At 32.3% G+C, this 12,796-nt stretch overlaps 1 protein-coding gene across 1 annotated transcript; it reads left to right on the forward strand.

Moving 5' to 3' along the window:
• Positions 1-7,388: 7,388 nt before the first annotated feature.
• On the forward strand, positions 7,389-9,179 carry LOC106329537 (reticuline oxidase-like protein). The gene has a single exon (XM_013768222.1). It carries the CDS (start codon positions 7,430-7,432, stop codon positions 9,023-9,025), a length of 1,596 nt encoding a protein of 531 aa, XP_013623676.1. The 5' UTR covers positions 7,389-7,429; the 3' UTR covers positions 9,026-9,179.
• The last annotated feature ends 3,617 nt before the right edge of the window (positions 9,180-12,796 follow it).

The following is a 12,796-nucleotide window of genomic DNA, read 5'->3' on the forward strand; positions in this document are numbered from 1 at the left end:
CTCCGTGAAGCCGACACGTGGCTCTTAAGAATGTGTTTTCGTGCGGTTAACTCACTTCTTCTTTCTCCTCGTTAAATGACCTCGCCGCCTTCATGTCGTTAGATGTTCTGTCCAATACCTTTGTAGTCACGACGGTAACGGTTGTCGATTTGATTCAATGAACAAAATTAATGTTGTCATTAACATCATCGAACCACTTAACCCATGACGTCTCATACACCTCTAGACTTTTTGCTTACCGATCTGAGCCTATAAATAAGCAACTTTGGAGCTGTGAGGATCATCGCTTTCTTCAATCATTGCAATCCCATGATCCGGAATGGCAACCTCTTTCGGTCGCTAGCGGCTTTGAAGACAGGACGTTGTAACACCACCGTTGAAGTCCAATGTAACACCAACGTCGAAGTCCGGTGTCGACATGCTCCTCTTCAAGAGTAAAATCAGATCTGGCAGTAAACCTTCCTTATTTTCTGCTTCGACTTCATTAATAAAGATATTAATCGAACCGGTATAAAGGATGAAGATCATGCCATCAAAAGCCCAGGAGATGCCGAGGATTCCGACGACTCCACAGTGGTCGCCACCAGCCTTAGTATCGGGATGAATCTGGTAGCCGATGACAGTCAAAACAGTGGCGCCAAGAAGAAAAAAGTGGCTAAGAACTCCGGGACAAAGGCTCTGTATAAAGACCACGGTGGTTCTTCGTCGTCCCTCGCCGCTAATCCCTATGATCATTCCACCTCTTTCGCCATTTAATCATTCAATTTAACATGTATATTAAGAAAACTGGTATTATTATTTTTGGATCAAATGAAAATTGGTATTCATGTTTTGTGATTATGGATGGATAGAAGAACATGTTTTTTTTACCAAAAAAGGTAGGTGGGTTGTTTATAAAATGAGTTCTTTGTAAAGATTATATTAGTTTTGCAGAAGAAAACTATTTGATTTCGCGAGAGGACGATGATAACGATGTACATATTAGGTGAAATGAGTTTGGGCCAAACGCCAAAGAGGCTAGATGAACAAAATTCATAATAACTAGGTCTAGAATAAATAATATTACGAGAATACAAGATCTTTTATATGAAATGAGACTTAATAGGCTGAAAAAGATTACCGGCCCATGATTAAAAAAAACACTTGGAACCATATACAGAAACGTCTGTTTTGTGATTATCGAGGGATGAAGGAAGGTTTCTTCATGTTTCCCACATAATATAAATGATATCAAATTGATTATTATTGTACAAAAGAATATTTTCAATTCTTTCCTTGAATAAAAACTAAGGAATTACTTAATATGATTAACATATACATGACAATTAATGATTATGAATAATACATATTTGATAACAATTTTGCGTCCTCTTTTTTTTTTAATTTTATATTATTAAAGAAATTAAACAATCACATTAAACATATAATAAAAAACTGGATGTTTCTTATTTATTATATTTTGAATTTTTTAAAACGATTATAAATTACTAAAAATTGTAAGAGTCCCACATTAAAAAATAGTTCGAACAAGATTTTGAATCGACAGGATCTACTGCTACCCCTCGAAATGGTTGTTATCAATGGTTTAATTTTTTTTGTTTAAGCAAGATACAAATGATCATAAATCGTATGAATATGAAATCTCATTAATAGATATTCATATTATATATATCATTTAAATTAAATTATCTAATTATATAAAGTAGAGATTTGCTTCACTCCCAGATGGTACACATAGGATTACACGTCATAAAATCAAGCTCCGTGAAGCCGACACGTGGCTCTTAAGAATGTGTTTTCGTGCGGTTAACTCACTTCTTCTTTCTCCTCGTTAAATGACCTCGCCGCCTTCATGTCGTTAGATGTTCTGTCCAATACCTTTGTAGTCACGACGGTAACGGTTGTCGATTTAATTCAATGAACAAAATTAATGTTGTCATTAACATCATCGAACCACTTAACCCATGACGTCTCATACACCTCTAGACTTTTTGCTTACCGATCTGAGCCTATAAATAAGCAACTTTGGAGCTGTGAGGATCATCGCTTTCTTCAATCATTGCAATCCCATGATCCGGAATGGCAACCTCTTTCGGTCGCTAGCGGCTTTGAAGACAGGACGTTGTAACACCACCGTTGAAGTCCAATGTAACACCAACGTCGAAGTCCGGTGTCGACATGCTCCTCTTCAAGAGTAAAATCAGATCTGGCAGTAAACCTTCCTTATTTTCTGCTTCGACTTCATTAATAAAGATATTAATCGAACCGGTATAAAGGATGAAGATCATGCCATCAAAAGCCCAGGAGATGCCGAGGATTCCGACGACTCCACAGTGGTCGCCACCAGCCTTAGTATCGGGATGAATCTGGTAGCCGATGACAGTCAAAACAGTGGCGCCAAGAAGAAAAAAGTGGCTAAGAACTCCGGGACAAAGGCTCTGTATAAAGACCACGGTGGTTCTTCGTCGTCCCTCGCCGCTAATCCCTATGATCATTCCACCTCTTTCGCCATTTAATCATTCAATTTAACATGTATATTAAGAAAACTGGTATTATTATTTTTGGATCAAATGAAAATTGGTATTCATGTTTTGTGATTATGGATGGATAGAAGAACATGTTTTTTTTACCAAAAAAGGTAGGTGGGTTGTTTATAAAATGAGTTCTTTGTAAAGATTATATTAGTTTTGCAGAAGAAAACTATTTGATTTCGCGAGAGGACGATGATAACGATGTACATATTAGGTGAAATGAGTTTGGGCCAAACGCCAAAGAGGCTAGATGAACAAAATTCATAATAACTAGGTCTAGAATAAATAATATTACGAGAATACAAGATCTTTTATATGAAATGAGACTTAATAGGCTGAAAAAGATTACCGGCCCATGATTAAAAAAAACACTTGGAACCATATACAGAAACGTCTGTTTTGTGATTATCGAGGGATGAAGGAAGGTTTCTTCATGTTTCCCACATAATATAAATGATTTATTTTAATAATTAACTATTATTTTTTCACTATTTAAATTAATAATTTTCTAAGAAGATGTATAAAAGAGAAAGTGATACTAAATTTCAAGAAATAAACATATAAAAATTATTCATCTTCCCATGTTAAGAACAATCAACTATACTTTTAAAAATTCAATGTACTTACTATCAAATTCAAAATATAACAAATCTCTATATTAAAGTGAAACAAATACATTTTCATGTATTTTTAATGATAAAGATATAATTTTCTTTCTCAGAAATATATATATATATATATATATATATATATATATTAAAAATAATAAAATAAGTAGTAAACATTGAGATTAATGTTAGTTTAAATTTTTATTGAAAAGAAATTAAATATATAAATTTATTTATATTATTTTCTTCATTGAGATTTGAATTTTGTAATAACGTTACTGTATAATGTCATGCACAAAAACATCTTTCATTTTCATTCAACAAATAAATAAAAAATCATTAAAGCAACTAAAATAGAGAATCTCACGTCTCAACCCACATAATTATCCCATAACAATTATCATTCTCCACTAATCTTAACAAAACATGAATCAATAATAAAATAATTACCAAATTTATCATATAAACCAAACAAATGAAAATTCCTAGAATAAATATTAAATTTAACTATGCTATTTTTCCCCCTTAATTTCACTAATATTTAGGTACACTAACCATTAAAGTCAGTGTGTATGAGACTGAGTAAAAAAATATCTACTTAATTTATACAAAAAGTGTCATCCCAATCATCCGGAAAGTCAATACAGTGATTGTTATCACTATAAGCAAATGGAGAATTTTTAGAGTTGGTTTTACAGTGGTTAACGACTGCATATACTCATCAATCACTATTCAGTTTTCACATTTTCCAGTTTTAATTTTTTTTTTTTTTGATTAGCTTTGCTTTACTACTTTTTTTGCATTCAAGATAACATTCTACTTTATCTAACTTCAAATAATCAACTCTTCCACTCCAATAGCATGTCGATAGACTATCATTTCAACATAAACAGTAATTACTCTTATAACATAAACAAAAAAACTACCCACAATCCAATCTTTATGAGCCTAAAATATTACAAACAACAAGTAACACCGAATATGAGATTAAATTTTTTAAAAGGAAACAATATGAAGACCATTTGAAACCTTTACATCATATCAATGTCACAACTCTTTAATATAAAAAACAACTATTGTAAATAAACAAAATACTTCTTATCATATATAATCAATTCTCACCTAAAATTTTCAAAAAAAAACAAAAATCATTATCATACACTTTACTTGCAAATACAAATCTAAAACACAAACCACAAAATTATATAAAAATAAAAATTTAGAGCACAAATAAAATATATGCCGCCTGTAGGGCGGGCCGGCCCTAGTATACTATATATAAATATGTTAATTTCAAAATTTGTAGTGAAAAATTATTGAGATCTTAATATTTTAATTTTAAAATTTGTATTGAAAAATCTCACATTTAAAGTTTTGTAGTTAACGATTTAAATTTTTGTTACAGCAAATATACAAATGTTAATACAATCATATGAGTAGGAAGTGTCAATAATAAATATTTATATTAAAATATACTATATATATATCTATGTCAATATTACTAAAGTTTAATTATATACCATATAAAGTAAAAAATGTTTTAATTTATTTACCAAAAACATGATTGTAAATTAACAAAAGTTATTAGTTTTGATTTATGTGCTTATTCTAATGTATATACTTTTATGTATACAAATTATTTTTTAAAATATGTGATTTTTAATATGTTATTTGATCTTGACAATCTCATAAATACACTTCTTCAAATAGAAGTGATTTTTAATATTTGAAGCACTATATATATATATATATATATATATATATATTATTTCATTCAGATTAAATAATTTAGTCTTGATTTTTATTCTTAAAAAGCCTTTAATGAAATATCATGACAAGATTTCAATCACCTCCTTTTGAGTTTGTTCGAATAATGAGAGATTTGATCATACGTCTAATATTTGTTTCTCCCTAATATCCTATCTAGCTATTATAATTGTAAGAATGAGAGACTTGAAATATTTGTTATAATTTTTATGTTTTATCATTAAATAGATCAGACAGTTCGTAGTTTGTACATAGTTTACATATACTAGAATGGTAAAATATTATATATAATTTTTATCGGTATACTCTTAAGTAACTAAGCCTCAAAAGCATATGTTAACAAAATAAGTAATTTGTTTTGTTGTTCTAGAATTAGATGATTTTTAAACCGAACTGGTAAATATATACTAGACATACATTTATATGCGTTTTCTGTTTCATTGATATGCGTTTTGTTTTTTTTTCTTCTACAGATGTCCATCTTTTTAAATTGACACTTATGTAATTCACTGAATTCATAGAAGAAGTTAAAAAAAACGCATATCAATGAAACCAAAAACGAGAATGAAAGCACAATTTTATAGAAGTTAAAAAAAATAAAATCACTTATGAAGAGTCAATGGTAAACAAATCGAGAGTAGAAAACCTAATCTTCTTTCGTCATTTTACGTCCGGTTTTGGTGATATGTGTCAGCCGCAAAACTTAATTTTATTTTGTGCATATAAATTTTTAAAAATAATAAAAATGAGTTGTAATACGTTAACTCTTCAACAACGATGATACGTATAACAGATCAACATTTGTATTCGGTATTTTACCATCTATAAAAATTGTATTGTTATAAAAACCGCGGCACCGCGCATGCGCGATACTTAGTAATAGTCAAACCAAATTAATGCGGCTCGTTTCTATGGTTGATGAAAATTCTTAATTTACATTTCAAAAATGTTATAAAATCAATATCTCGATCCATTCACAAGAATTTTTTTTTGTTGCTAGAAAGGAAAAATATACATAAAGACAAATAAATTGTTGGAAATGATTTTAGAGAGTCTTTAATATATTTTTGTCAAAAAGTATCAAGTTAAAGAAAATACGCATTAAAAAAAAGAGAATAAGCATGAACTTCTCAAAAAAAATTGAAAAAAGAAAAGAAATCCTATTTAAAAAAACATTACCTTATACCTATCGTTACATAGTCAAGTTCAACTGTCGTAATTTCAGTCAATGAAAATAATTCGTGTTATATGCTAAGCTAATTTTCTACAAAAAAAGAAAAAAAATTCTACGCTAACAATAACGTGGTGTAAACTAAAGTCTTCTCTTTGAACTTTTATTTATTCCTCCACAGCACAAACCCCCAATTGGATTCTACTGCCGGCGTTGACCATTGACTTTTAAACCAGCGAAGAAAAAGAAATTAAATGAAACAAAGCTCCATTTCTTATTCGGGATCTTGAGTCGAGTGATAGCGAGATAGGTTAGAAGCCATTTTAGATTTGATCCATATATTAAGTAAAACTAAATCACGTTGTTTTTAGATATTTTGACAGATATAGATTTCAGTTTACAGTCTATTTGATCACATGGAGAGAGAGAACTAAACTTCTCTTTAATTAAGCCGGGTTTTCCATAATATAGAATACTCCACACATCTCTTTTTTGATTATTATTTTTGGTTATGGAACGTCTTTGACAACAATGTGTTTATAAAATCATTATCTTGTTCATTGTGGTCAATGTTTTAGCCAAATTTTTTAAATTTCATTTGATTGACGTTTGATTACTAACAAAAAAAAAAATCAAACGACATTCTTATCTTATCTCTATCTTATTAGTATACCATCAATTATTGGTTCGTTAAATTAAAATTTATTTTATGGTATAATAGTATAGTAACCTAGAGGTGGTGACTTAATAATGAATTCCGAATACTTAAGATTCAAACTTTTTATCATTTGAATCATATATTAAAAGTCTCATACGATATTTTATTGTCACTTGTAGACTTGTTGCCTTTTTCCAAACCGCGTTAAACGCAAAAAGAATGATTCATATTTCTTCTACTAGTTATTAAAAAATATTTTATGTGTTTTTTAAAGAAACAATTTTAAAAATTTCCACACACACTATAAAATGTTAAATTTTGATAAATAAATAATCATCTCTTATTATTAACTATTTTCAGTAACTTCAAACAAATATAATTCTAAAATAGTTTTTCAAGCATAATTTATTATTATTAGCTAATTAAATGTATAAAAACTTCAAAATTAATCTATTTTTAAGCAATTTACAATAACATTTATTTATAAAAAAAGTTAATTTAAAATATTTAAAAATCACTTAATACTTTGATAACCTTTTTCGCTTTTTGTATTAACGAATTTAAAGAAAATCAAAGTACTTTCAAAATCTTCATAACTCATCTCCTCTCAACGGTTATAACTTATAAATAAACCGGATAAGTTGGCACTGAACCAAGACAAACACGAGACCCAATAAGAATCTCCCATTACACAATGCTCACGACACGACCAACCTTTGTCTTCTTCCTCCTCTTCCTCTCTTTACCTCTCTCCTCTTTCTCTCAACCTTCGAACCCTGTCTACAACTCATTCCTCAAATGTTTCTCCGACAAGACAAAAACCCCACAAGCCCAAAACGTCTTTTCTCAGACAAACCCTTCTTACTCCTCCGTCCTCCGCGCCTACATCCGCAATGCAAGATTCAACACTTCCTCCACTCCCAAACCCACACTCATCATCACTCCTCGCTCCTATAGCCACGTCAGCGCCGCCGTCCTCTGCTCAAAGCCCCTAAACTTCGTCTTCAAAATCCGAAGCGGCGGCCACGACTACGACGGCCTCTCGTACGTCTCCGACAAACCCTTCTTCGTCCTCGACTTGTCGAACCTCCGCGACGTAACCGTCAATATCGCCGACCAAACGGCGTGGATATCCGCCGGAGCCACTCTCGGCGAGGTTTATTACCGTATCTGGGAGAAAAGCAAAGTCCATGGATTCCCCGCCGGCGTTTGCCCGACGGTTGGTGTCGGCGGCCACTTAAGCGGCGGCGGGTACGGCAACATGTTGAGGAAGTTCGGTTTGTCAGTCGATAACCTGATCGACGCGAAGATCGTTGACGTCAACGGTCGGATTCTAGACCGGAAGTCGATGGGTGAAGATCTTTTCTGGGCGATCTCCGGCGGAGGAGGAGTGAGCTTCGGCGTCGTTTTGGGTTACAAGGTCAAACTCGTCCCGGTCCCACGGGTCGTGACGGTTTTCCGAGTGGAGCAGTTTATGGAGTCCGGAGCCGTCGACATGGTTCATAAATGGCAGTCGGTGGGTCCGAGAACCAACCGGAATCTCTTCTTGAGGATGCTGCTTCAACCCGTGACTAGGAACAAGGTGCAGACCGTGAGAGCCACTGCGGTGGCTCTGTTCTTAGGCAGAGCAGACGACGTCGTTTCCTTGCTTCGCAAGGAGCTTCCTGAACTGGCGTTAAAGAAGGAGAACTGTACGGAGATGACTTGGTTTCAATCTGCTCTATGGTGGGACAATCGCCTCAACGCAACTCAGATTGATCCTAAAGTGTTTCTTGATCGGAATCTTGATTCCTCTAGGTTCTTGAAGAGGAAGTCGGATTACGTCGCGACGGAGATTCCTAGAGATGGGATTGAGTCTCTGTTCAAGAAGATGATCGAGTTGGGGAAGGTAGGACTTGTTTTCAATCCTTACGGCGGGAAGATGGCGGAGATAGCGGAGGATGCAACGCCGTTACCACACCGGAAGATGCTTTTCAAGATTCAGTACTCTGTTAACTGGCAGGAATCGTCTCCGGAGATAGAGAAGGGTTTCTTGAATCAGTCTAGAGTGCTCCACAGGTTCATGACCCAGTTTGTGAGCAAGAACCCTAGAAGAGCTTACTTGAACTACAGAGATGTTGACATCGGGGTGAACGATCACGGGACGAATAGTTACGAGGAAGGAGAGGTGTATGGAAGGATGTATTTTGGTAAGAACTTTGATCGATTAGTAAAGATTAAAACCGCTGTTGACCCTGGAAATTTCTTCAGGAATGAACAGAGTATACCTACCTTGCCAAGTAAGGCATAATAAGATATACTATTTATCATTTGATGTAAAGATTGGTTTACTAAAATGTTATGCTTTGGTGAAGCAAAATATAGAATGTATGTTTTGGATATTGTATGTTGTATGGTTACACTGTTTCATGGAACTCTACAATAACATCATTTGATAATAAAGATTGGTTTTACTTTAATGTAAAGCTTTGGTGAAGCTATAAAGAATGTATGTTTTTGAATATTGTATATTGTATGGTTACTCTGTTTCATGGAATTCTACAATAACACCATCTGATAATAAAGATTGGTTTTACTTTATTGTCACGCTTAGGTGAAGCAAATATAGAATGTATGGTTTGGATATTGTATATTTTATGGTTACACTGTTCATGGAACTCTACAATAACATCATTTGATAATGAAGATTGGTTTTACTTCAGCGTAAAGCCATCATTATCTTTGAAACCGTGAAAATGTTTTTTTTTCTTAAAAAAATTAAAAGGTGCATCAATCGCGGACCGCCACGTGTCGGTAGGGTCCGCGAACAGTGCAAAAATCCATACAAATTCAGTTCTTATTTTGGGCTTTCTAAAACCGATTCTTAACTTTTTGGTGGACCCCTCATTAAAAAAAGCACTAAAAACCCATTTTAAAACCTTGCGATAATGATGGCCTAACGTTTTGATGAAGCAATATAGAATGAACGTTTTGGATATGTGCATGGTTACACTGTTTCGTGAGTCTGCCTAGATTAGTCGTATATACGAGAGAAAAGTAATAAGTCAACTTTTCTGGTGATTAAAATCAAATTCGAAACAGGTTGATTGTTGATTTTTAGCTAATTTACTTTGAAATTAATGGCGAAAATGGTGGACATTTAGTTTTTGGTTTGGAGTAGTTCGGTGTTTCTGGAAAGTGTCCTCTTGTACTTGCAATATTGTCTAAAAAATCATAGTGTTGACTTTTAGACCCAAATGGAACGGTGGTGCCTGAGATGAACACGAGGCGTAGGAGCCACCCTAGTTGCAAGTTGCAACTATAGACTTGCATATCTTCTAGAATATTAAGACTGTTCTTGTTTTGTTCTTAATTGTTGACTAATGGTATCTACATCTAAAATATCTGAAGTTGCTAAAGTGTAAAAGTTTGAAGATTTTGTGACAGAAACAGAATGAATGAAGTGTTAGTGAGAAGCTGATTTAGATATTTTCGCATCTAGTCTTATGTAGTTTAGATATCTTAGAGCATGTTTCAGGGTGGGCGTTCGGGTATCCATTCGGGTTCGGATCGGGTATTTCAGATTTTTGGATATTTCGGTATAGAAGTATAGAATCCGTTCGGATATTTCCGTATTTCGGGTCGGGTCCGGGTATTTTTAGTTCGGGTTCGGTTATTTTGGATCAGGTTCGGATATTTAGATTTTGAAAAAAAAATTAAAATTTTTATTTCTCATATTTCTTGTATTTAAAAATATAACTTTCGCTTAATTATTTTTTTATTTTTAATAGATTGAAAGGTTAATAGATTTGGACATAACATTTTGAAACTAAAAAAAACATTAATTTGGTTATTGTTTTTAAACTTTGGATGTAACTTTTTGTTAATTCTTGAAATAAAAAGTTTGACATACATTTTAAGTGAGTAGCAAATCATTTTCTTCGTAATTTTATGTATATCATATGAACTTAAAATATGTGTAGTATCAATATAAATATTTTATATAGAATGAGAGATATAAACTAGAAATATATGGTTAATTATACATATGTTCGGTTATCTTCAGATATCCATTCGGATTTGGATATTACCCGTTCGGGTTCGGATATCCAATCTCTCCTAATTCAATACTCGTTCGGATATTTTGCTACTTCGGTTCGGATTTCGGTTCGGGTTTATCAAATCGGATTCGGGTGCCGTTTCGGATATCGGGTAAAATACCCATCCCTAGCATGTTTAATGTTAAAACTCTTAAATATCTCTTAAGTGGGGTCACGGAGAGAAACAAACAAAAAATAAAGAAGTAATGAAAATAACGTCTCTTACTTTGCTTAAATAAGGTACGTCCCACTTTTTTTCTTTATTTTTTCCTTTATTTTAATTGCAATTATGCTTTAACAACCATTTTTTAAGGGACAGTAAATCTGTTCTTTTTTTGACGAAAGAAAAAAAAAAAAAAAAAAAAAAAAAAAAAAAACTTAGCATCTACATTTAGGTACTTCTAGATAACTGATAAGATATATGTATCTCTTCAAAAACTTCAATTGCTATTTTTATGTAATATGACCTTTGACATGTTATCTGCTTTTAGGAAGTGTATTACTTTATGGAATTTGAGAGGTCACGGCCAGATGTTGTTCACTGTTGTCATCTTAACTTAAAACGAAATAAGCTTACAGATATGTTCTTTTGCTGAATCTTACTACGTGGTGAAAGTTAAACGATACTTGACCAGTAGTTAGTCTCTGACCTAGTTTAGACCGTGTTTGGGTAAATTTCATACTGATTTCATTTGGTTAACATGGGAACTTTACATCTACTCAAATCTGATTTTGACTTCTTCTTTTTTTTTTTTTTAAGTTTCTCCTTTTTGATCTTTCTGATCTGGTTATTGTAGTCTTGGTAGAGTCGTAGAGATGGACTTAAGCTTGCTAAGTAGTTCAAGCTTGATAGGGTTCCTGAGAAGGTAACTTGTTTCCTAAGTAAGTATCCAATGGGAGCCACCATGAACAAGCTTATTCATCGATGCCACGCTAGACGAAAAATTATTCATGAGTGTCATAATTGACAATACTCAAGAAGGGAAACAAAGAAGAGTGAAATCTACATTTCAAACTCTGTTTCTTGGTGGAATAGATTGATTCACTTGATGAACCAGGAAGTTTCTCATGAAAGAAACTCCACTGATGATTTTAGAGCCATTGGGTGTGAAAATAAGTGAAGCATCAGAGACTGAGTCTGCATATCCAGACAGGAGAGGCAATCTGGATAATATACAGTATATGGTGAAATGGAAAGTGAAGGTTGGTGAAATGGAAAGTGAAGGTAGTCGAACAGAGGCATCAACACTAGTTTTGAAGATGCGAGGAAATGGGGTGAGAGGTTACCAAAATAGTTTAGGTGTGATGTGTATATTTTTGTGTAAAAAATATGCACGTACACATTAACATACATATGGGTCTTTAGCCCTTCACATTTACTAGGAACTACTCAAGTAACAAGTCTACTAGACCGTGATCGCGGATATGAATTTTCAGTTTTTAATTATTTATTTTATTAAATGATGTATTTGTAATATTCGTTCATAATATATTCATTAAGTACATATTTTTTTTTGCATCTTAAACTATCTAGTTTTTTTTACGAATGTGTGATATCATATAAAAAAAAATAAGTATAGAGTTAATTAGATAATTTTAAAAACAAAAAATTCTCTTTCGTGTGCGATATCATATAAATAATGATCTGCCCAGTTAACAAAAATCATGATTATTTTATGTATAATTTTTTTATTTTGACCATTTCCTTAAAAGTATATTAAATTTTACATATATTAATTAGAATATTTTTAATATCTTTACTTTTTTATTTGAAATGCAACTCAATATTTTCTTAACAATTATAACAAAATATTTAAAAAATATTTTTAGAATTTGTTTGAAAAATATGAAAATTACATTTTAAATTAAAATTATCCTAAAATATGATAAGTTTTGATGTAAACGAAAACTCAAATTATGTCAAAAATAATGATATTCAATGATAATAACAATTTTAATTGATTATTTTTTAAAAAATACAT

This window comes from Brassica oleracea, chromosome C3 (assembly GCF_000695525.1).
Source record: "Brassica oleracea var. oleracea cultivar TO1000 chromosome C3, BOL, whole genome shotgun sequence".
NCBI lineage: Eukaryota > Viridiplantae > Streptophyta > Magnoliopsida > Brassicales > Brassicaceae > Brassica > Brassica oleracea.

Excerpts from the sequence above, each read along its gene's own strand:
- LOC106329537 (XM_013768222.1), top strand. The coding sequence starts at position 7,430 with ATGCTCACGACACGACCAACCTTTGTCTTCTTCCTCCTCTTCCTCTCT.